Source organism: Amborella trichopoda, chromosome 10, assembly GCF_054954075.1.
Source record: "Amborella trichopoda isolate Santa Cruz 75 chromosome 10, AtrichopodaSantaCruz75HAP2 v2.0, whole genome shotgun sequence".
Classification (NCBI taxonomy): Eukaryota; Viridiplantae; Streptophyta; class Magnoliopsida; order Amborellales; family Amborellaceae; genus Amborella; species Amborella trichopoda.
Window position 1 is genome coordinate 17,060,330 of NC_142345.1, and position 23,869 is coordinate 17,084,198.

The 23,869-nt window shown below is 42.0% G+C and overlaps 1 protein-coding gene across 6 annotated transcripts in view; it reads left to right on the forward strand.

Moving 5' to 3' along the window:
- CCB4 (cofactor assembly of complex C) overlaps window positions 1-23,254 on the forward strand; it is a 67,389-nt gene extending 44,135 nt beyond the window's left edge. For 3 of the 6 annotated variants that reach the window (XR_002281748.2, XM_006849017.4, XM_020670169.2), the window contains one exon: window positions 12,914-13,383. Coding sequence is in view for 4 of the 6 variants with exons in the window: in XM_006849017.4 (XP_006849080.3) it covers window positions 12,914-13,003 (90 nt within the window). In the remaining 2 variants the exon portion in view is untranslated. Of the gene's footprint in view, window positions 1-9,069; window positions 9,539-12,913; window positions 13,384-22,858 lie in introns of those variants that run through there. The other 3 variants (XR_002281749.2, XM_020670168.2, XM_020670167.2) reach the window with 2 other exon arrangements.
- Window positions 23,255-23,869: the final 615 nt, after the last annotated feature.

A 23,869-nucleotide genomic window follows, 5' to 3' on the forward strand; every position in this document is an offset into this window, starting at 1 on the left:
CTTACCAGTCCGTATCAACAATGCCTCCTAATGGCCCAGCTAGCGGGTTCCCTTGGTAGGGTTTGCCCCGACCTAGCTGGTGGTGAATCTTGGTTCTGGGGCCGACTAGTGGGTGCCTTTTGTGGGCGTTTGATCCCATTCTAGTTGTTGGGGAGTTTTGGCTCTGGGGCGGATTAGTGCGTGCCTTTTGTGGGCGTTTGATCCCATTCTAGTTGTTGGAGAAGGAATTTTGGCTTTGGGGCCAGCTAGTGGGTGCCCTTTGTGGGCGTGTGATCCCATTCTAGTTTGTTGGAGAAAGATTTTTGGCTCTGGGGCTGACTAGGGTTTGCCCTTTGTGGGCTTTTGAGGGATTGAGAGCGGAGGCAATCTTAGTGTTGTTGGAATTTGATTTTGGCTATGGGGCCGACTAGTGGGTGCCCTTGGTGGGCGTTTGGTCCCAATCTAGTTGGTGGTGAAGGGCTGATCTGGATTTTACTCAGCTCCTTGCGATTTTCTTGCTTATAATTGGCTTAGGTCTTCTTCTTTTGGTCAAGAGTTGCATCAACCTATTTATCTTGTCCAAGCGCCCTTTCGGGTTTTCACCTAAACTGAATAGAAGTGGTGCCATAAAAATGGTTTTCACCAACTCCTTTTCATTGAGGCTCTTTTACCTGACTTTGAGGTCACGTCCACCTTTTGTTTTTCCATTTATACTCATGGCCACTTTGCGGGTTTTCACCATGCCAGGTTCTCTTATTTTCAAGACACTCTTACTCATGGCTTCATGACCATGCCCGCCTGTCATTTTTACTTATGGCACCCTCATGGGTTTTCACCATGCTTGATTTTTTGTTTTTTGGCACTTTTACTCATAGCTTTGTGGCTGTGTGTGCCTGAAGCTCCCACTTTTATTCATGACGGTCCTCATTGGGTGCTCATTATGCCCCCTTCTATTTGACAATTTATAGGACAGAGGGATTATTTGCATAGGGCTCACTGGGGTGAGCTGGGGCCCAAAGTGTGATGGAGCTAGGCACACAAGGGCCGCGACATGCGCATACGCGTGAAGAGCGGTCGAAGATTCCTTTGACGGAGCCGCGCAACATCTGTGTATCCGGGTGTGCACGCGAGGAAGGGGAAAGAAGATTTTTGGACAGTGCCACGTGCGTGCGCGAATAGGTGCGACGGGGCCATGGTGGCGTGCGGGGGAGGCGTGACGGGGCCATGGTGTTGCGCGCACGTGGAGATGCGCGTATAAGAGAGAGATGGGGTGAAATGGTGCTTCTTCGTTGGGGATATGGCTTTACAAAGAGACCATGGCATGGCTTAAAGTCACACAGTAGGAACTGTGGTACACCTCACTTGGGGAGAGCGCCTGGTGGTGCTGAGTTTGGAGTGTAGTGCTCCTCCTCTGGGGATATGGCTTTATGAGTAGGTGATTGCATGCATTGAGGTCGCACAACTGGGAACTGTGGTATGCGTCCATTGAGAGTAATACTGGAAATGATAAGTTTTGAATCAATGGTGCTCCTCCCTTGGGGGATTTTACGAAGAAGTGAAAACATGGTTTTGATTCTCACAGTTGAGACTGGGATATTGCTTTGTGTAAAGGGACGGTTACATGCTTTAAAAACGCAAAGTCAGAACTGTGGTACGCCTCACTTGGAGAGATTGCACTTGGAGTGCTGGCGGACATTATGGAGAGGCGATTGCATGCTAGGACATGATAGGGGCTATATGTAGCAAGGTGTCATGCGGCAACCCTACGGAGATGTGTAGGAACAGGAGGCAGTTTATAGTCGTGTATGCGGACTACATGTCGCACAGTTTTAACGTCACGCCACAGGGACGCAAGACCATGACATTTTTGTTCGTGATGACCTGTAGAATAAGATCAACACGTCCTTATTTTGAGAATGAGTGCCCCTAAGGGTCCCTTTATTTAGACACTTTTTGCCCTTAGTACCCTTGTGAATTTTCACTATGGCCGTCTTTTCTCTTTTCTTTTTGACATATTTTTCAATGGTGGCTTTTTGGGGTGCACAGCATCTCAGTCATCTGTTTTTTTTTTTTTTTTTTTTTTTCTTCTTTTCTTTTCTTTTCTTTTCTTTTCTTTTGATTCGTTTACTCATGACGCCCTTGCAGGTTTTCAGCATGTCCATCTTTTTGAGGCGGTGATTTTGAGGTCATGCCGCTGTGACCATGGGGAGGCAATTTTAAGGTCATGCTTTCATGACCGTCGATTTGGTGTGATTTAAGGTCGTCCACCAAGACCTAATGGAGGCAAGTTTTAGGGTCGTGCCTTGAAGACCGTGTGTTATAGTTTGGGGTTGTATAGCGCGGACCATCATGCGAAACAGTTTAATGTCATCCAACTAGGACGTGTGCCATAGTTTAAAGTCATATAACTTGGACCATTGTACGAAGCAGTTTAACGTCATGCGGTCAGGACATGTTCTATAGTTTAGGGTCATGTAGCTTGGACCATCGTGCGAAGCAGTTTAACCCCATGCGGTCAGGACGTGTGCTATAATTTAGGGTCATGTAGCTACCATGATACGATGCAGTTTAGGGTCTTGCAGTGTGGACCATTGTGCGATGCAGTTTAACGTCATGCGACCAAGATGTGTGCTATAGTTTAGGGTCATGTAGCTTGGACCATGATGTGATGCAATTTAGGCTCTTGCAGCGTGGACCATTGTGCGATGTAGTTTAACGTCATGCGGCCAGGACGTGTGCTTTAGTTTAAGGTCATATAACTTGGACCGTGATGCAAAGCAGTTTAACGTCATGCGGTTATGACGTGTGCTATAGTTTAAGGTTGTATAACTTGGATCAAGGTTACGCAGTTTAGGGTCTTGCATGCTCATGATTCATATTGCATGCCCCAAATTCAATTGCCCATTGTCTATGAAGTTCTGGATGATACCTTTACTAGCATGACAATCTTCGGTCATATGACCAAGCATTCTATGATATCAGCAGTAGTTAGGGTCGTCATCCTTTCTGACTTCGTCCAGCCTCTTTGGTGCTGATAGCTCGATCATTCCCTTGGATATGTGAGTTTCAAGCAACTTGGGGACCATGCCTTCGTCAAAGGAATAACTCTTGTGCTAGTTTTGCCACGAGGAATGCATATTGTCTGGCATGGTCATTGCTAATTGCTCATCATCTTTCACCACTGTGAAGCGATCTGATATTTTGCCATGATGTTTAAGCAAGTCTTCCATTCGCACTGCTCTGTCAATCATTTTGGCGAATGAGGAATGACATGATGCGCTGACATGCATTTGACAATTCTTGGTGCATTCTTTCTACACAGTATTCCACTTCTTGAAGCTCACCCACTGGAGTGGCCAAATTTATAGCCAGGTTGCGCCACCTTCTGATATACTCGATCACTGGCTCATGTGGCTTTTACCTTTCTATGTCATAGAAGTGCTTGAGAAACTCTCTCTCTATTTGTTCCCATGATGAAATTGACCTGGTGGTAATCGAGAGTACCACTTGAACGCAGGTCCTGTAAGGGTCCCCACAAATTGTCGGAGCAAGAGATGCTCATTGTTGGTGGTATTTTCACAAGCAGAAACAAAGTGAGCTATGTGTTGCTGCGACGAGCCGGTGCCATCATACTTGGGAAAATCGAACCTTTGGTAGTTTTGCGGGAAGGGAGTTTGGTCAACATGAGCCGGGTAAGGTTTTTGATAACGATTCAACTCTTCAACCGCTGGGATATTGTATTCCTTCAATGCTTCAGCTACCATGCCTTTCACTAGTTCCTTATCCACAACCTGGGTCGATGAAGAAGGGACTGAGAGTGAGGGAGGTATGAGTGGGAACAACTCTTCTTTTGATGGCGTTGTTTCAATGGGCTGAGATAGTGGTCGGGAGGCGGTAAAGAGGATTTGGTGTGCCGAGGGAGTATGCTCAACCTCATGGGGCACCAACATCTCTTGGCGCATGGTTTCCATCATTTCATCTTTTGTCTTCATCTCAGCGTGCAATTGCTTTAATGTGGCTTTAAGCTGCGCAATCTCGTCTCCATGTATTTCTGACATTTCATTTATCACCATGGCATTGACATCGGTCATGCTTGAAGGTTCTTCTTCCCTTGAAGGGTTGAGTCTCTCATCACTGGAGAGTGGAGGGACAATTGCCTCGAAAACTTCTTCTTCATTTGAGGTGGTACTCTCCAACATAGTTTGCTCACCACATGCCTCTTATTCGATGGAATTTTCGATCATGGGTTCAACTGCTGCTACTTCAACAACATCATTGATGACATTTGTCGGGCTTCCCTCGGGCCCACTTCATTTTTCAAAGGCATGGATATCCTCATCATTGAATGAGAATGTGAAACTCTCATAAGACAATGAGACCACGTCATCATCAAGAGAACATAAGAAGCTTTCGAGCCATGAAAAGAGCATGTGTCATCATAAGGAATCATGGGTTCTTCGTGGCATGGCAAAGCCACTTTACGGAGGTCACTAATGGAGGGAATGTGGCTCATCCCATCCACCATCAAGGGGTAGTTTTCCTTAAATGGGAGTGATGAGCTCTCATCAGAAGTGGGGTGATTGGATGGATGAGGGTAATGGAAACCGCATCATCAGCATCGGTTAAAGAACAATCTAGTTCATTCGATCTCCGAGATTCCAGGATCAATTCAGGTAAAGGAGTAGAGGGGACGAACGATGGCAGAGCTTCTTCCTTGTTCATGAGGTTTATCTTGGCAATGAAGCTCTCAACCCTTTGAAATGGGTTAAGTCACGCTTTCAGCATCTTGGTCTCCTGACCCCATATCCGTGCTTCACCATTATTTCCCTTCTTGATGGCCAGGTAGAACTGCCCTTGAGTGAAGGCAAGCAGTTCTTCTGGACTCTTTTCACGTTTGCCCTCAGAACTAGTGGCAATGTCAGACCTGTTTGTGTGTGCAGAGTTCGAAGACGTGTTTGGGGCAGTCTGGGGACCAACCCTTAGTGAGGTAAAAGGTCCGACCTTTGGGATGCCGACCTTAGTGATTGGAGTGGCCTTATGGCCACCATTTTTTGCATGCCAGTATATGTGCGCATTTGACGTACGACTGGGTCGTTGATCGTGTGCTCTTTGGAGGGATGGCATTTGAGCAGCCCCGAGCTGAGTGAATTGTATGCAATGCAGTTGGAGTGGTTTGAGAGCCACTCTTAACAGTGGGTCTGGGTCTGGGTCTTAAGAGACGCACCGTGTGCGCGAGACTCGGGGTAGCTTTTTGCTTGCCCTGAGAAGATGAGCCAACGACTAGGCCGCTAGTCGTGGTGGGTGTTAAAGTGTGTCGAGTGACCATGCGGTTTTTTGACTGAGACGGTTCAGCGATTAAACCACCGGTCTGGGGTGTGTGAGATGCGATGTCGAGACGGCTGTCATGCGTGTGGAAAGAAGAGTTGGGGGTGACCTTCTTGGTACCCACAGAAGCACGACTTTAGAAGAGCCGCTTGCGAGAAAAGGGGGAGTGGATTTGAGACTGATGGAAGGTCCACCAGTAGCTGGGTGAGTATGAGAAGTGGTGGTTTTAGAACCACCTATGCATTTAGTGACAACGGATTGACTGTTGGTGCCGGTCTAGGGGAAGTAAGGGGTTTGAGGGCCCCTTCTCGCCTTAGGTTGGGCTGGAACCCAAGTGCGAGCTGTTTGGTCGCTTCGCAAAAGAAGGGAGGGAGATGTAAGTTGAGAAACCTTACCCCCAAGGGACATATTCACGGGTGTGGGGATCATGAAGTCCCCAACTCGGTAATAGGAAGAGTTAGTAAACCCCAGAGCCATTTTTAAGTGTAATTAAGTGCTGTGAAGGTTTGCGAGCAAACCGAACCAACGATAGGGTGGCGCGTCCCCAGTGGAGTTGCCAGTTGGTCGGACCTGATTTCTCATCTTTCCAGGTGGCCCCAAATATGGGTGACCCGGTCGTTGGAATCCTCTCTCAAACAATCGCGAAGCACACATGGGCCTTGCGGTTGTTTGAGAGAGGATTCCCCCGACCGGTTCACCGATATCCGGGACGACCCAGGATGACAAGAAATCAGATCCGACCACTCACACTATGAAGCATTTTGTATTTGTACTCGACAAATTTTGGACACTAATATACCCATATTTTGTAATACAACATTTTTTTAGTAAGATTATTTTTTGTAATTAGGATGGATGTGATATTATGCACATGGGTATGACATCACCCACTTGGAGCACACTAGCAGTTCATGTGGGTGATATACCCATGTAGATGATGTCACACCCCTCCAAATGACCAAAAATACCCTTATTAAAAAAAATACTTCATGTACAAAACAAGTGTATATAAATGTCCAAAATTTGTTGAGTACTTTATAGTGTGAGCACCCTAACATAACCCACATATTTTACTTTATATTGTGGCTTTCCATTTATGTCCTTGCTTAATATGCAACAGAAATCAATGTTTTAACATGTGGCCGCATATGCGGCTACATCATGCGGTATGCGGTGAACACCGCATCGAAAAAGACCGCATATGCGCTTTGGAGCTATGCGGCCGCATCATAGCGCATCAAAGCTGCATAGTGCATCTACCGCATATGCCCGCATAATTTTTCGCCTTTTTTTTTTCAATTGTGCTCCTCGGGATGAGCAAGATGGTCATTTTTTACTATCACAACTTGGGGGAAATAGTTTGGGGGGTATTAAACCCCCTAAATGATCATTTACAGCCACTTTTGTGGCTTTTTTGGGATCAAATCGAGCAAAAAAAGAAAGGGTGGAAATTGTTTTTCATTGAAATCTTGGATTTGTGGATTGTTTGATACTTGGATCTTGATTTGAACCTTTTGGTTGTTGATTTGGCGAAGTTTAGATGAATTTGTGACAAGAAATCGAGGGTTTCAAAGGTCGTGAAGAAATCGAGCATTGCTTCAAGAACCGAAAACTTTTTATTCCTTGCACAATAATATTTATTTTTGGGGCAATGTCTTCTTCCCAATATTCTAGTAATAAGGATCCAGTAAAAGATAAAGAGAAGAAAAAAATGAAAAGAAAAGAATTACTTGATGATATGCAATTATTTGATGATGATGATGATGATGATGATGATGATGATGATGATGATGATGATGATGATGTTGATGATGATGATGATGATGATGATGATATATCTGAAGTTGCAATGAGACAAGGGGGTACTCGAATTCCAGTCTCAAGAGAGAGGGTTATAAATATTGGTGGTAGTGTTGAAAAAAGAACACATCTCTCTAAGGGGCCAATGGATGTCTTTGCACCCCTAGCCTCAGAATTGTGGTTCAAGAGAGAGAAAAAAACAAAACAAACTACAATTGAAAATAAATACAAGAAAATACAGAGGAAGTCGGTATGTAAGTAGATTGCAAAGCGGATTTACATGGTCAAAATTCTTTTTAATACTATAACTCTTGATAGTTTTGCATGAATGGTCCAGGCAATTGGCCAATACGGCTCAGGACTTGTTCCTCCTTCACTACATGAGGTTAGGGAGCTGTTGTTGAAGGATGTTGTATTTGATGTCAACAAAATTTTGATTTCTCAAAGAGAATGGTGGGCAAAATATGGGGCCGGTATTATGTGTGATGGTTGGTCCGATGGGAAGTCGAGGGCATTCATTAATTTTTTGGTTAACTATCCAACATGTACTTTTTTTGTTAAGTCTGTTGATGCATCAGACAAGTCACATGATGCTACATACTTATGTGGCTTGATGGATGAGATTGTAGAGTTTGTTAGAGAGAAAAATGTGGTGCAAATTGTCACTGACAATGGTACCAATTATACTGCAGCTGGGCATTTTTTGACTTTTAAAAGGACGCATATGTTTTGGACTCCTTGCGCAGCTCATTGTGTTAATCTTATGCTCAAGGAAATGGGTACAACATCTTTATTTAATGGTGTGATTCCAAGAGCTATGTTTGTTGTTGGATTTATTTACAATCATACCATAGTCCTAAGCATGATGAGGTTTTTTATAAAGAAGAGAGAACTAGTGTGAACGGGTATCACTAGATTTGCCACGTCATTTCTCACTTTTCGAAGCTTAGCCAAGCAAAAAAGTGCCTTGAGGACCATGTTTGCTTTAGAGCAATGGAGTCAAAGTAAATGGTCAAAGCATAAGGATGGGTGAAAGGCTGAAAAAATTATTTTGAATACATCTTTTTGGAGTCAAATAATTTTTGTATTGGAGGTGGCTCGCCCTTTAGTTAGAGTGCTTCGACTGGTTGATGGTGATGTGAAGCCTGCCATAGGCTACATACATGAGGCAATGAAAAAGGCAAGAGAAGAGATAAAAATGTTTTAAAGGATGATGAAAATATGAGCAAGGCTATACATGAAAGTTTTGATAGGAGATGGGATACCCAGCTTCATAGGCACCTCCATTCAGCCGGTTATTTTCTAAATCCATCTCTTCACTATAAGCACCCATCCATTGAGTCAGATCGTGTAATAAATGGTGGGTTCTTAGATGTGCTTGAGACGTTGGTGCCTGACAAAGATATCCAAGATGAGATCCAGGGTCATGAATTGAATAAGTTCAAGTTAGCCTTGGGAAACTTTGGGAGAGATATTGGTACTCGAAATAGGGACACTACGGAACCAGGTAAAGGCACAAAGTACCCTTACTTGTCTATGACTTTATATATAGTTCTATTATTTATTTGTTTACCCATAATTTTTATCAATATTATAATCTAAATTATAAAATATTATACTGCTGCGTGGTGGGCATTATATGGAAGCGACACCAAATCTACGTCTTGCTATTTGAGTGTTGAATCTCACATGTAGCTCATCTGGTTGTGAACGCAATTGGAGTGCATTTGAACATGTAAGTCCTTAACTCCTTGTTCTTTAATTCTTATTTCTTGAATTTCAATTTCAAATTTCAATTTTCTAATATAAAAACTATTTTTAATTTTCTACTATCGCTCCATACAAAAAAAAGGAATAGGTTGGAGCAGAAAAAGTTGAATGATTTGGTTGATTTGCGGTATAATGAGCGGTTTAGGGAGAGGTTTCAAAATCGCATGAAGCTCAACCCTATTCAATTGTATGAAGCTGATGGTGATTCCACAAATGAGTAGACCATGGATCCAAGACTAGAGCGTGTGTTTGACGGTAAGGATCTTATATGGCTTGATGTCGAGCTAGCAACAAGGGCTAATGAAGAAGATCGACTTAGCACTAGAGCATAGAGGAGTAGAGGAGCAGCAAGAGCTCGACATTTTAAAACGCTGAATCCCGCATTTTAAAACGCTGGCAGAAATTGTGTCACTATTTAGAAGTCATGTTAAAGTTCATCCATACAATTTTCTAAGCATGTTGCTAATTAGATTCAGCACATGCTTTTTGCCTTGTAATTTATGTAACAAAGGTGTTGCTTTCATTGTTGGCACTCACCCTATTTATTGATAACTTGCTCTATACAGGCCTGTTTGGATGCACCCACAATTACTAATAATTCGTGGTTTGGATTAAAATATTCATTTTAAGACTTTAATTGTTGTTTGGTAGTATCTCTTATTAACCGGTGGTGCACATATTATTGGATTTCCATATAAAATCATATCTTTGAAAATGGTTTTTTGTTTAATAAAACGTACTTTATCCTTTTTGTCAGGGGCCTTTTTCTTCGGCTACCTAAGCACTCTCTCTCTCTCTCTCTCTCTCTTCTTTCTCGCTCACGAACTTCTCAAGAGGCCCAAAAACCTGCAAGAGTGGCAGCAAAAACCCACAAGAGGCTTCTATGACCATTGCATAAGCCGTGAGAACTGCCATGAAAGCCATGGCAGACATTCTCAACCTGCAAGCCACCATCTCTCTAAAACTCTATAAATCTTGAGAGATAGAAAACGCAAAATCTTGAGAGGTAAAGAAAAGCGGTTTTGGCAAAGAAGATTTCTAGGGTTTGGGGGTGAAGGTTAACCATGAGAGCATGTGAGGGAAAGGACTTTTCTAGTGTGAGAAAGAAGGGCTTTTCTACTGTGGAAAGAAGGCTTTTCTAGTGTTAGAAATGTCCTTTAGAGGAGTTTATCAGAGAGATAGAGGCCACAGGTGGTTCCTATCCTTAAATTTAGGGCTCCAACCGTATAAGAAATGGTATATTTGAAAAAACAATCCCAATTTTGAATTACTATATGAGGCTTAATACTGACTTAAAAGCAAAAAACCATCAATAAGCTCATGGAAAAGCAGGGGATGATAGGGCTTATGTTGTTGTACAGAGTAGCACGGGTGGTTATCCATTGGGAGTTATGATGGTTCCAATGGTCAATATGCTCCTGATTTCCTCGTGGTTGATCTTCTAAAAGCTGCGTTCAAACATCTTGAGGGTTTAATACCAAAAAATAAAATATGTTATCGAGTAGTGGAGAGTTTGGTAGTGGAAGATAAGGATCCAAATACGAAATCAGGCACTGATAAATGGTGCAAGCAATTGTAGAGAGATACTCAATAGTATTTCAGTTAGTGGAGAGAGAAGCTCAATTGAGCAATGAGTCAATGACTAGTACGGCGACTTTTAGTGAACGAGTTGAAGGGAGAAACTCAATTATACTAGGTGGTAATCAGAGTTAAGGTCCAGATTCTTGTAAGGTAGATAGAGTGAGAAACTTGAATGTAACGAATTAGTGATCAGGTCAGTAGAATGGATGGAGGAAGAAACAGGAACGTAAGGGGCCAATGATCAGGGTGAAGTTTCAGGTTCTTTTAAGGTACCGTGATTCTACTAAACCAACCAAACAATATTATACACAGTATGAGGTACCTACCAAACAGCTCTGGAAGTAATATTATGCAGACCTGCTGAGTATAATAGTTTTAGGCAAAAGACTCTACTTCTGTTAAAAGTAATTATCCAAACTGGCCCTGACATTGCAAATTAAAGATTGGCCACTTATGTTAGTCAGACCGTGTTTGTTTTAATGTCTATAAAGCAATGGCTCCAAAACTCTTTAAGATCTGGTTCTGCACTCTGGGGCCCACTGTACTAGTGGTTAGATTGGATTATAAATTCAATATGATGTTGTAAATTGTTGAATATGATTATCATTCTATTAATTTCTCATTGTGTATCGAAGGAAAGCTAAGGTTTCACTTAGAAGCGTGTTTTTCCTACTTGATACACGTGCAGAATAACACAATTGTGACATATTAACCACGGACTGAATGGAATAAATTAGGTCAGTTTCTAGAGCACAGCATGCATCAAGCTTCTTAACAAGGACACAAATGAGACCCAACCCGCACCCCACACACCTCTCTCTCTCTCTCTCTCTCTCTCTCTCTATGTCAAATAGCATCTGAGAGTTTTTTATTCTTCTCTGTTTGGTTATCTGCAAGTTTGATACTAGAAGCTGGGCAAGAGAGAATGATTTCAACAATTTCTGGTGTATTCTACATGTTACAAAGATCAAATAATGAAACTATGCTCTTAGGCATAACTACCATTAAATGTGTCCAAAAGGATGCATATTACAACTTACAAGAGATCAGATTAACTACAAGCAGATGAAATGAATTCTCTCACAAGCATAACTTCACTTTACCCCATCAAGTTTGCAAGTGGATATTTGACATGTCCAAATTGCTCCTGCAAATGGCCTTAGCCAGCACTGCCCAAAATCTAATTTCTAGTCTTGCCATAAGATATGTGAATCACTAGATGTGTCATCTTTCCTGGCTTGAGGTGGCAGTGGCAGTCCCTTCTATGTCCTTCATGTGCTCATAGGATTAGAGGCAACATGATACTGTTGCAATACACATTATAGGACCATTTATTGGATACCAATGTCTTGGAGGAGGTACTTCAGCCAAACTAGCTTGCAACTAGCAGTACTGTACCTCTGCACTGGATCTTAGTACTACTAACTTTGCCTTTTACTCTTCTTAGTTAACTAGGTTGCCCCCAAGCTTGATACAATATCCTGTAGGAGATCTCTAATCATTGGGTAACTTGAGTGGTGAACTTCTGAAAGCTGTTAGGGGTAGGTTTTTGTCATTAAGGTGCATTTATACAATAAATGTATTGTCCTGCATTATGAGATAGATGAGTTGACTTGCTGACATTGAATCTTTCGAGCATCTTTTAATGGTTCCCCTGTCACTTCGCCATGGCACAATTTGTTTTAGACTTGTTTCTGAGTAGGCTTGGTATCATTCTCTTTTGTCTTCTAAGACATCCCTAGTTTATTTCTTTTATAACATGAAAGATGACCTTATGAGACCTGACTATCTTTATTACAAGAAAGTACCTTGGTGTCTCCTTGTCCTTGATATCAAATTCTTTTGGAGCCGCCTATTGAATCATGAATGGCTTCAAAACCCATCCATATATAACAAGAGGATCCATGTTCCTTAAGTTCGTGTGAGTCATCTGGAGCGCTTCTTAGGAAAGGTACTTTAGAGTCTTCCTTCACTCTCACTAACTTAATATTAAGGAATTTGGACCTTTCATTGTTATGTCTTTACCAATTTGTTAAGTGTTTTTTTTTCCTGTGGCCTTTGAAGTGTTGGCTGGAACGATCAGTTAGTCAATCTTGATTTTTCATTTCATTGTGTTGTCTCTGATTCACAAATCTCCTAAAATGTTTTAGGAGCTGAAGGCTGACGTATGGCTTTGGAAAGAGGATATCTAACGAAGTGTGCATTGAAAAGTCATATTCTCTTGTTGGTGACAGTTAACAATATAAAAAGAAAACGAAGTCATATTCTCGTTTTAGAGCTAGGATTTGATTGAGAATTTTTTTTTCCATGTTTTTCAATGGTCATAGTTTATCATTTTATGTATGTAGCTTTATTTTTTGTTTCTGGGAGCTGTAGAGATATACATGCTTCAATCATGGGCTGTTCCTCTACTGGTTTTTCTGTTTGTTCACATCATAACTGGTTTGCATTACTACAGGCATGGCTCACATTGATTGCGGAGAAAGTTGATGCCACATTTTCAAAGTTAAAGTTCCTGATTATTTGCAAGGAACAAGATAAGCTCTGAAACTCATTCAGAGCTTTCAGGTCATTCAGAGTTTTCAGGTCATGCTTTATGAATCTATGGATGCATAGATATTGGTGACTTTAGTCCTTCCCATTAAGTTGTTCTAGTTCAAAAAACTTCTTGTGCTACATCAACTGTTGGTTTTCAGCAAAAGACAGTTGAGATGACTGTTCCTCAGCCAAAAGCGGTCATGATAGCAGGAATTGTTTGCATCAACTGTCTGATTTCAACAATGGGGGCTTTATTTGACAGCATTTTATTGTTTGAAAATTGCAATGGATTGATGTATGTTAGTCCTACTTAAAATGTGGTCTGGCTCTTGAAGCATTAATTGAGAGGGTTGATAATGTCAAGATAATAGAGACATTCCTTTTTCTCAATGCATCTTTGCTCTGTTCAGGGATTGGGGCAAATAGCATGTTGACATGTCAGAAGCTTGGATTCAATCTCTGACCAACCCATAAGGAGAAACCATTTTTTATTCCCTAATGTTGAGAACTTAATTGCCATTCTCGAGAAAACAAACCCTCAATGGAAAATGAGACAATAAAAAATCCATAGAATGTATAAACCAGTAGAGTTTAAAACAATCCAAAACAAAATTGCCCAAAAAAAACAGACCAATTATGAGAGAGAATGATATATAGATAGCAGAGGAATAGTACATCAAAATCTGAGGGGTTTCCTCTGTGTAGAAGGAAAGGAGAAAAGGAACCTTTGTGTTCCCTATGTAGGATTCTGCTGGGTATGGTGGCTCTGATTGTGGCTGTTAGTTTCTTTCAATTCCATTCTTGGGCCTTTCCAGCGCCTCTTAACAAGCACCCCAAAACCAAGCCCCATGAATCCAGACAAGGAAGAGCTGAATTAAATTGCATTGTCTAATTTTAAAGGTGTGATGGTCGGGCTTGCTTCATTTTCCAGCATTCATGACCAAGTTCAGTGAAAAAGCTTTTTTCAGGCATTAAACATACAAGGAGGGCAGTTACAAAGAACATGATGTCCATAAAGTAGGATGCCTCCTCCTGATCCTTTTGAAAACCCATCCAAGGGAGTTCTTGTTCATCTTCCTACTCTACCACTTCTAATGCGACCTCATTCACCCCCATCCTTGGAACCTGTGCATCGTCCTTTAACCCTAACCTCTACCTAGTCCGCCTCTGGTAGTAGAACTTGCAAAAGTTACAGCTGTTAACACCCACATCCCTAATTCTCCTCAGCGTATCCCTTCACCTGGAGCTCCTTTGAGGGCTACTGTTGCTTCACCTCGCCACCAGGTCTCTTTTGTAAACTCTGCCCACACATTTGGCTATCCAATACCAGTGAGTTTCAAGAACATCTCTTCTCATTGAGGAACTCCTTCGTTGCTTCATTCTCACTCCAAGCAATTATGTAAGAGGTATCACCAAATGGTTCCAAAGCTTTCTCAAGCTTGGCCACATTTCGTGTAGGCTACTGTAAAATGGAAAATATCTCATTTCCCTCCCAAAGGATGCTTCCTTCCCTTCTGATGTAGTCCATAGTATATTGTCTTTTCCTAGGGGATGCCTCTCTATTAGGAAGTGGGATGAAACTCTAGACACCTTGCAGAAGCTCATGTTTTAGTTAATTGTTGAAGGGATCCCTGTTCATCTTTGGTCTCCACAGGTCTTCAAGGCCATAGGTTATTGCCATGGGGAATTCATATCTGTTCCTTTGGATTTCACCCCATAGGTTTTGTAATGATCATTGTTGCTTCTTTGCAGAAGGAGTCTATTCCCCCTGAACCTCCACTTCAATGGACACCTGTATTAGGTCAAAATCTCGATCTAGGGCTCCTCCTCTCCTGGCCGCCATGATCGTTCCATTTGTGACCACAATGGTTGGACTACAGTGGTCTGTAGGAAGAATAGGCAAGCTAGGAAGAACCCCATCTTTCCTCCTATGGTCTGGCTCCATACTCCTCTCTGGATCATCCTAGTCTAGAGTCTTTCTGGCCTAGTGTTGGGCATGGTCTTCCTCATACGGTTCAAAATCCTCGAGATCCACTTGTGGATTTTCCTCGTAATCCTCACCCCATAATTCCTCAGGATCCCAGTCCATGTGTCCCCTTCTCCACATCCCTACTATCCTTCTCCTCGTACCCATGGTGAACCTGCATTTAATCTGTCAAGGCTGGCGCCATCACCATGCACTATTCCCAGGATACACTTAATGTATGCATTAATGAAGTAGACTCATCATCAATGCATGCTCAGCTCCCAACCTCGGGTGTGCCGCCTTTGACACTTGGCACCCTGCAAGAAATAAATGCTTGCCCCAATCTTCTGCCTCCCTCAAGCGCCACGTGGACTTCTTCCTCTACTAAGTCAATGCAAGTGGCCCCACAAGTGGCTCCCTTGGCTCCTCCTCCAAGGGCCATTTATGTCCATCTTAACTCCTCTACCTCTCGCTCTCTCATTGCTGCCTCAGGCCTTGTGCCTGTTACACATGGCTTATCCCTTCCCTCCCTCCTACCTTCTCCCTCAGAACCTGAAGGTGGCACCTCAACTCCTCTCCAAATTCCCCTCCTGCCACCTCCCCTCCTGCCCTTTGTCGCCTCATCTTCTCCCCTCAATGCTAACCCAACCATAATCATGGTAGTCCCTCCCCTCCTGCCCTTCGCCCCCGCATCTTCTCCCCTCAATGCTAACCCAACCATAATCATGGTAGTCCCTATGCTAACCACCTTAGTAATCTCTCCCACCTCTCTTTGGTCCTCAATTCTTCTTCCTTCTCAGGCCTTTCTTCCTCTCCCCTTTCTTCTTATTCTTCTCTCCTTACTTCTTCCCCCACTTCTCCTCCTTTCCCCTATTTATCTGGCTGGAATCCTGTTGCCGCCCTTGCAATACCACCATCACTTCCAATGCCTCTGACAAAAACATAGGCCTATCCTCCATAGCCGGCAGCACGCTCCTTACTCCTCCCCTCTCCCATGTTCTTATGCCCTCAACACCTTCCCCTCCGCCGCCCCCTCCCCTACCTATGTCCATCTTCCTGAGTGTCCTCCACTTCCTCCTTAACTTGCCTCTCCCCCTCTTTTTGTCTCCTATGAGGCATCACTTGCTTCATGGAATACCTTTGCGACCCCTCTTTGAGTTGCACGGGACTTTACTATTCTGACTTAGACAATTCGTTCCCCCTTCTCTTAGAGATGTGCCTCGCCATCAACACCGAGCATGGCTTGGCATGGAGAATCCCCCTCTTCATCCCACCTCTAAATTACTTCTTTGCACTTGAGCCAATTTAGCCTTTACAAGCTCAGGATGCAGACTTACCCATGTCACTCCCCACTTTGCAAGTGCTTCCTCCAATCAACACTTTACCCATTCTCAATATTTTCCCCTTCCTTCCTCCTTGGATATTATTTTATGTCCAGAGTCCCCCAAGTTGAAGAGGAGCTTAATTCTGACATTCTATTCTCTATCTCAGCCAATCCTGGGAATTGGCTAGGGTTAATAAAGGTGAACTAAGTATGGCCAATGTGCTTCACATCATGGGCTTCGTGTATGACAGTAACATTTCTGATCTCGAAGATTGCCTCAAGAAAGAAGAGGCACGCCTTAGGTTAACTCCAAACTGAGGCCCTCTAAAGGAAATAGGGAACTCGCCAACCTTCATCTTGGGGTTAACTACGACCCTCCTTCCTTCCCGTGCGAACCGGTTTCCTTTCTCACTTCCCTATCACATAATCCCAAGAAGAGGAGGTCGAGAAGGAAAACCTCCTAACAGCTCGATTCTCCTAGATAAAGATTCGTTGTTGGAAAATTAAGGGTGTTCGTAGTCATGCCAAGTGTAGTGCGGTCCTGTGGCTTGTCTCGGTTCACAACCCTGATATTCTTGCCCTCTAAAACCAAATTACCTGCCCCTAATCATTCTAGGGGTAGGGACACTTGGGGTAGAAAACTGTGAAGCTGGATTGCCAATACTCGCAAGTTGCGTCTAGGGGCATTTTGATTTTGTGGAATCCTACAATTCTACAGGTTCTCTCTTCCTCTATCAAGGAGTTCTCTGTGAATATCCCTATTAGCAAGATCTCAGATAACTTAATGCTTAAAGCTTCTTGAATATCTCTCAAAAGAAATAAGAAGAAATGCTTGAAGCCTCCCTTGTCTATGGCCCTAGCTGTCCTATTAGGGGTTAAGAGTTGTGGCTTGAGTTGCAGTCTGAAGCTCCTGCCCTCGATATTCCTTAGTTCCTAGGCAGAGGTTTTAATGCGGTAAGGGGGACATGTGGAAAAAGTTCTGCAAGCTGCATAACGCGGCCATGAGAACCTTCTTTGAGTTCATCGATAACATCCCTCTCCTGGATATTCCTTTCTCTGGTGCCTCCTTTACCTGGTCCAGCCATGCGACTAACCCAATTATCACAAAGATAGATTTTTAGTTTCAACGAATGGGAATCAAGATTCCCAGGGACCCGTCCTTATGATCTCCCCAAAGTTGACCTCATACCATAAGCCCATTCTCCTTGATACCAATCCCATCCAGCGTGTGAATTGGCATTTTAGGTTTGGGCTGTTCCGGTTGGACGAACCTGCCTTCGCTCATTTTTTTAGAAGCTGGTGGTCCTCTTTCATGGTTTTTGGTTAAGTAGGTATAGGCTTTCCCAGAAACTCCAGCTCCTTAAGGCTTCCATCAAGTAGTGGAGCCATTCCCTCCAAGTCAACTTTAAGTAGCATATCCATGCTTACTCTGCTGCCTGCATTCAATCCCTTGATGCCTTGGAAGAAACAAGAACCCTCTCGGCCCAAGAAGCTTCTGATACAATTGTTGCTAAACATAACCTTTTTTACAGCCTCAAGTAGGAGGAAAACTTTTGGTACCCAAGATTGATGATTATATGGCTTAAGGTTAGAGATAGGACTACCACCTTCTTCCACAAATCGGCTAGTTTTAGAAGGCCGGAAAATGTTACAATGCATATCTATCCTTTTCCCCGCCTGACCACATTAGCTTATCATAGTTTGGTACTTTAAAAACCTTTTCTTGACCCCTCCACTTTCGACTCCCATCTTGGGAGACCTTTCTTTCCAGACTCTTTCCTTGGAGGATGTTTCCTGGCTTGAAAGACCTTTCTCTATAAAGAAAATCCACAAGGTTGTTTTCGACCTTGTTAGGGATAAAGCACCGGGGCCTGACGGATTTCCCATTGTATCTTTTGAAACTTTTGGGAAACATTGGCTCTTGACCTCATGGCTTTCTTTGAAGAATTCTTCTATAGATTTTGATCCTATTAGCCTCAACTCATCGTATAAGATTCTTTCTAAGGTCCTTGCCTCTCGTCTTCAAATGGTGCTGGGTTCTGTCATCTATCTGGCCCAATCGGCCATTGTGGCCAATAGGCAGATTCTTTATGGGGCCCTCACGTCTCATGAAGCCAGTCACTCCAAATCCATATCTAGTCTCAAAGGTCTTGTCATCAAATTAGATTGGGAGAAAGCTTATGACCATGTTGACTAGGGCCTATTTGATGAGATTCAACATCGTATGGGATTTGGTTCCAAGTGGTGATCTTGAATAAAGACTCTAATTTCCACCCCCTCCTTCTATATCCTCCTTACTCTTCGATGGGTTTTTTCTTGATGCTACGGGGTTCAGATGTGGCGACGACCTGTCGCCTTTTCTTTTCTCTCTCATAGGGGCACTCTTCTCTAGATCGATTACTAAGCTATTTGATCGTGGCCTTCTCACAAGTTTTAGGACTTTTTGTGAGAACCCTCTTATTTCCCACTCCTCTATGTTGACGATACCCTTATCTTCTGTGGGGCTGAACCAATCCAGTTGGATAATCTTGGGCTTTTTCTAAGAAGTTCTGAAAGCTCTACTGTGGGGCTGAACCAAACCAGTTGGATAATCTTGGGCTTTTTCTAAGAAGCTCTGAAATCTCTACTAGTATGAAGGTCGATATGTCTAAACCGAAGATGTAGGGAGTTCAAGTGACGAATGTCTTTAATCGAACACTTATGTTGTGGCACTGAGAAACTTTTGTCCTGTTATCTGGGGCTTCCTTTATATTTAGGCAAGGCTAGAAAGCACCTTTGGGATAACATTGTAGAAAGTTCGATTGGAAGCTCGCCAACTGGAAGGGTAGACTCATGTTCCTAGGAATTATCCTTATTAGAGCTACTTTAACCAATATCCCTATTTATCATATGTCTCTTTTTCTTTTCCAAATTCATTCCCTCATTGCTCTGCACCTCAAGAAGCTGATGAAGCTTCTAAGGGCCATAAGTTCCATTTAGTCGTGTGGGAGAAGGTTTGCACTCCCAAGACGTTCGGTGGCCTAGGCATTAAGAAGATTAAGACCATGAATTCTCCCTTATTAGGTAAATGGTGGTGGAAGTTCACTTTCCCACTCACCCTCCTTTGGAAGTAGGTAATTCAAGCTAAATATGGCCTCAACGATAATGATTGGCTGTCCTACTTTCCTTTCTATGGAGCTTTTGGTGCTTGGAAGTGCGTCTCCTTGAGTAAGGCTGCCTTTAGGAATTTCATTAGATTCAAGATTGGGAATGGACAAAGGGCTAGATTCTAGAAAGACAAGTGGTTTGGAGAGCGACACCTAGATAAGCTCTTCCCTCCTCTCTTCCTCTTGGTGAGTAACCAAGATGCATCCATTGCCTAGTATGTCGAGTGTGGAGGATCCTCCATTGTTTAGACCCCTATTTTCAGGCGGAGCCTTATTCATTCCGAAGCCAATTCTTTCAATTCCCTCCTCCATCTGCTGGCCCCCCTCTTTTTCCACCTTACCAAAGAGGACTCCATTATTTGGGCCCCAAATTCCCCTGGAGCTTTCAATGTCTCCTCTTTCTACTTGGCTTTGCTTCCCACAGTTTTTCCCCCACTCCTAAACTAGTCTTGGTTCTTTCCAGTTTCCTACAAGGTCCAAGCCGTCATGTGGATCCTCCTTCAAGGAAGGGTCCTGACTTTGGACCAATTGCAGAGGCATGGTCTCTCCTTCCCCAATTGTTTTCTTGTGCCTTTAGGAAGAGGAGAGGAGACCATCCCCCCTCCCTTTAACCACTGTGAGGTGTCCTCCTTGTGATCTCCTCTCCTTCAACTTTTTGGCCTTCAAGGGGTCAATCCTCCTTCTCTACCTCACCTCTTTTCAGCTGTTCTTTCTTCTCCCCTCCCTAGAATTGGTAGGCAATTGTGGCATATCTCTATGGTGGCTCTTCTGTGGAGTATTTAGTTAGAGAGGAATGCGAGGGATTTTTGTGGCACTGCTAGGAAATAACACCCTCTCCTAGATTCTGTCCTTATGGTGTTATCCTTTTGGGCACAAGATATTCATGTTTTTACCTCCTGCCCCATATCTCGTTGCCAAGGTAATTAGGATAGTCTATTGAACCTTGCAACCCTTCACCTTGGATTAGAGTTGTGTGGAACCCTCCTGCCCTAGTTTTCTCAAACTTAACACTGATGGCTCCTCTGTTAGGAACCCAGGCCCCTCGGCTATGGAGGCACCTTTTTTAACTCTGAAGATGCTTTCCTATCCTTCTCAAGACACTTAGGAATTGCAGACTCTACCAAAGCTGAGGACTTGGCTCTTCTCGAAGGTCTCAAGAGAGTGCCTTAGGATGGCCCACAATACAATGACTTGCAAATAGAGTCCAATTCCAACAACATTATTCTCTGGGCTTCTAACCAACATCAGCCCCCTTGGTGAAAGTCACCCATATTTTATCATATTGCTTTCTTTTGCATATCTCTACTGCCGGTCACCATCAAGCACTTCCTACGAGAAGCCAATATAGTAGCAGATAGTTTGTCAAAGGAGCCTACATCTTTCTGCTACAGACAGGAGCCCCTTCTAACCGCTTCCCCCCTTTCTCTCTTCTCCTCTAGTTTTGCGCTCCTCCCCTTCCCACTCCTTCCAAAAAAAAGAGAGAGAAGAAAAAAAGTAAAAAAATCTTATAAAAGAAAAAGAAAAAAAAAAAAAGCAATAGAATGTATTTAGACCTAGTTTCTTGCAATACAATCTCCCCTCCCACATCTTCCTATATCTATTCCCCCTTCTCAACTCTCATCCTCTCCTTTCTCCCCTACTCCTTGCTCTTGTTATCCATTGCACCTTCCCACTGGTACCCCATTCTTCGCCCTCCCCTTAAGCCTTACTCATTTTTTCTTCTCGTTTTTCTTTGTGGCCCTCCCCCTTCTCTACCTGCTCACCTGTCCACCTTCCTTCCTCTCCTTTTCAATTCCTCTCTTTGCTGCTCTCCACCCATCATCTTTCTTTTAATTTTAGTGTTATTCAGTGGCTTGTATGATGATTTCTTCGACTTTGATTCTTGTTTTTGCTCACGTCTCCTTTTATTTTATTTCATCTCCTTCTTCCTCTTCTTCTTTCTTCACTCTTGGAAAGCATTGTACTTTGAGCAACCGGTTTGTGGGCTGCCTCATTACCACTCCACATTGTTTTCTTATTCGCAGGTGACTAACTCTTGGAAGATTGACCTAATCCCTTTTCTTCTTATTTCTTTTCTCTCTGCCTTCCCCTTTCTCATCCTGGGAAATTACTTTCTATACTCTGAGCACTTGACTTGTGGGCTGCTTGTTACCACTTCTCGTGGCTTGTATGGTTTTTTTTATTTTTTTTATTTATTATTTTTATAATTAACTTCTCGAGGTTTGTATAGTTTTTTTTTTTTATAATAGTTAACCTTGTTTTCAGGTAATAAAAAAAAAAAAAACTTTAATTGCCATTCCCCAGTATTTTGCATCTACTCGACGCCCGAACTTTGGTCGTCCACACTGGAAGTTTTGGACTAAAGAGGGTGTCCGTAGATCGTTAAGAGTAAGTCCTTTGCCCTTTTCTTTGCTATCTATAATATATACCTTGGGAAACCTCAGGGACAAAACTAAGAAAGTAGTGGTTGATCAGTCTACTTGCCATAAATTTCATGTTTTATGCAGTGCACATAGACAATGTTCTAGGTACCCACCGCTTGTACGAGTGCTGGTATAGAGCACCTAGGATGTGGTCTAGGATGTGGGCTACCTATTTTTTGTACGATGTATATTTCTTTCCCTTTCAATATACTATTTAAAAAAAAATCCCAAAAATGTAAATATAAAAAAAGAAAGTTATTTTATGTAAGAAAACTCATAAATGTTATTGTGATTTATTTTCATTATTCAAAATAATTCTTTTTGTACTGGCTAATTAAGAATTAAATTTCTGAGAGCCATATAGTAGTTGCCATTCGTTTATGGTGGTGCATTGCCCGTTTGAAGTTAATGGGTTGTGAGTTCAAATCATATTAACAGGAAGCTCTATTCCCAGACAGAATCCCATTTCTGCGATTCTATCAAGAAATCTTCAGGGAAGCCATTTTCTTTAAGTTAAAAATCTCAATTTATTAATTTAGGAATCTTCATTCTAAATTTTTTCCCATTCCAACATTTATTGTGTCTCGATTCCGACATTTATTGAATCTCGATCTTGATTCCACATTTGGTGATTCTCAATCCCGCATATAATGAATCTTGATTTGATTTTTTTTAAATCTAGAATCCACAACATCAAGTACATTGTGATTTGATCAACATAGAATCTTGCTTCCACCTTCATAGAATCGCGATCGTATTGTTTTTGGAATTGATTCCACAAATGAAATATTGATGGTCATGGGTGCTCAAAATTGTGATTCGATGAAACATAGAATGTGACCTCAAACTCAATCGCAGAACATTGTTTCCCATAGTTCATGGATCCTCCGAATAATAATCCGATGTACCCAGTGCTTTAGTATTTGTAACACGAATCGACTTCCAAATGTAAATGTTTAGAGTTATATAGTACTCAACTTGTATGATTGTAATGTTTTTTTTGCAGGTAAGAAAGGCTGGTATAACTTGGACGTCGGGCTTTAAAATTAAGAGAATTTGATCATTCGAGTGTTAAAAGTTAAATCCTCAACGTCTTCACCCTTCAGCTTGACACTTAATCTCAAGTTATAAGATGCAATCAATTTTTTTTTTTGGCAGCATTTTTTTGTCCATAGATCTGCATGATCTACACTATTTTTAAAGCTTTAAATTTTATAATTAAAGATAATATATTTTAAGACTATTACAAAGATTTCCAATATTAAAAACATATTTCTCGACACCATTGAAGGTGAACTTGACTTTGATTGTTTAGATCCTTGGCTCTATACAATTTGTATCCATTTAAAAATAATGTAAACCATGCATGTGTGGTACGTCAGCCAAAGAATGGCCTTGAGACTTTGCGTGTTTCATAATTTCATTTTGTGTGGCATTATCAGACTACTTGTTTGTTAACAAGTTATGGAAAAAGTTTATATAAGGGCGACGCCCTAAACAATCAAATTATAGGGAACCTAAAAAAATTCGCTAAAAGTTGTTTCGAGCTAAAAAAATCCCCTCATTCATCATCTCATCCTCAAGATGTACAGACATGAGAAAAAATAGATTTCAAGTCATGAAAATAGTGCATCCTGTAATGAATTTTTGGACGTCAATTTTCATCTTCACATTGATCATCTCATCCTCAATATGTACAGACATGAGAAAAAATGGATTTCAAGTCTTGAAAATAGTGCATCTTGTAATGAATTTTTGGACATCAATTTTCAAGTTTTTCAAGTGTTTATTGATTTGCTTGATCTACACAAATTTTGAAGCTTAAAATTTTATCATTAGAAATGAAAATAAAATTTCAGGGCATCACATTGGTTTCTAGTTTTGAAACATCTTTCAATATTATTTGAAGGTGCACTTTACTTTAATTGTTTAGGGCCTTGGTCATATATAAACCACACGTTAGTAATGATCCGGTAATAAGCTCATTATCAAATAAAACAAAGAATTAACCTTAGTT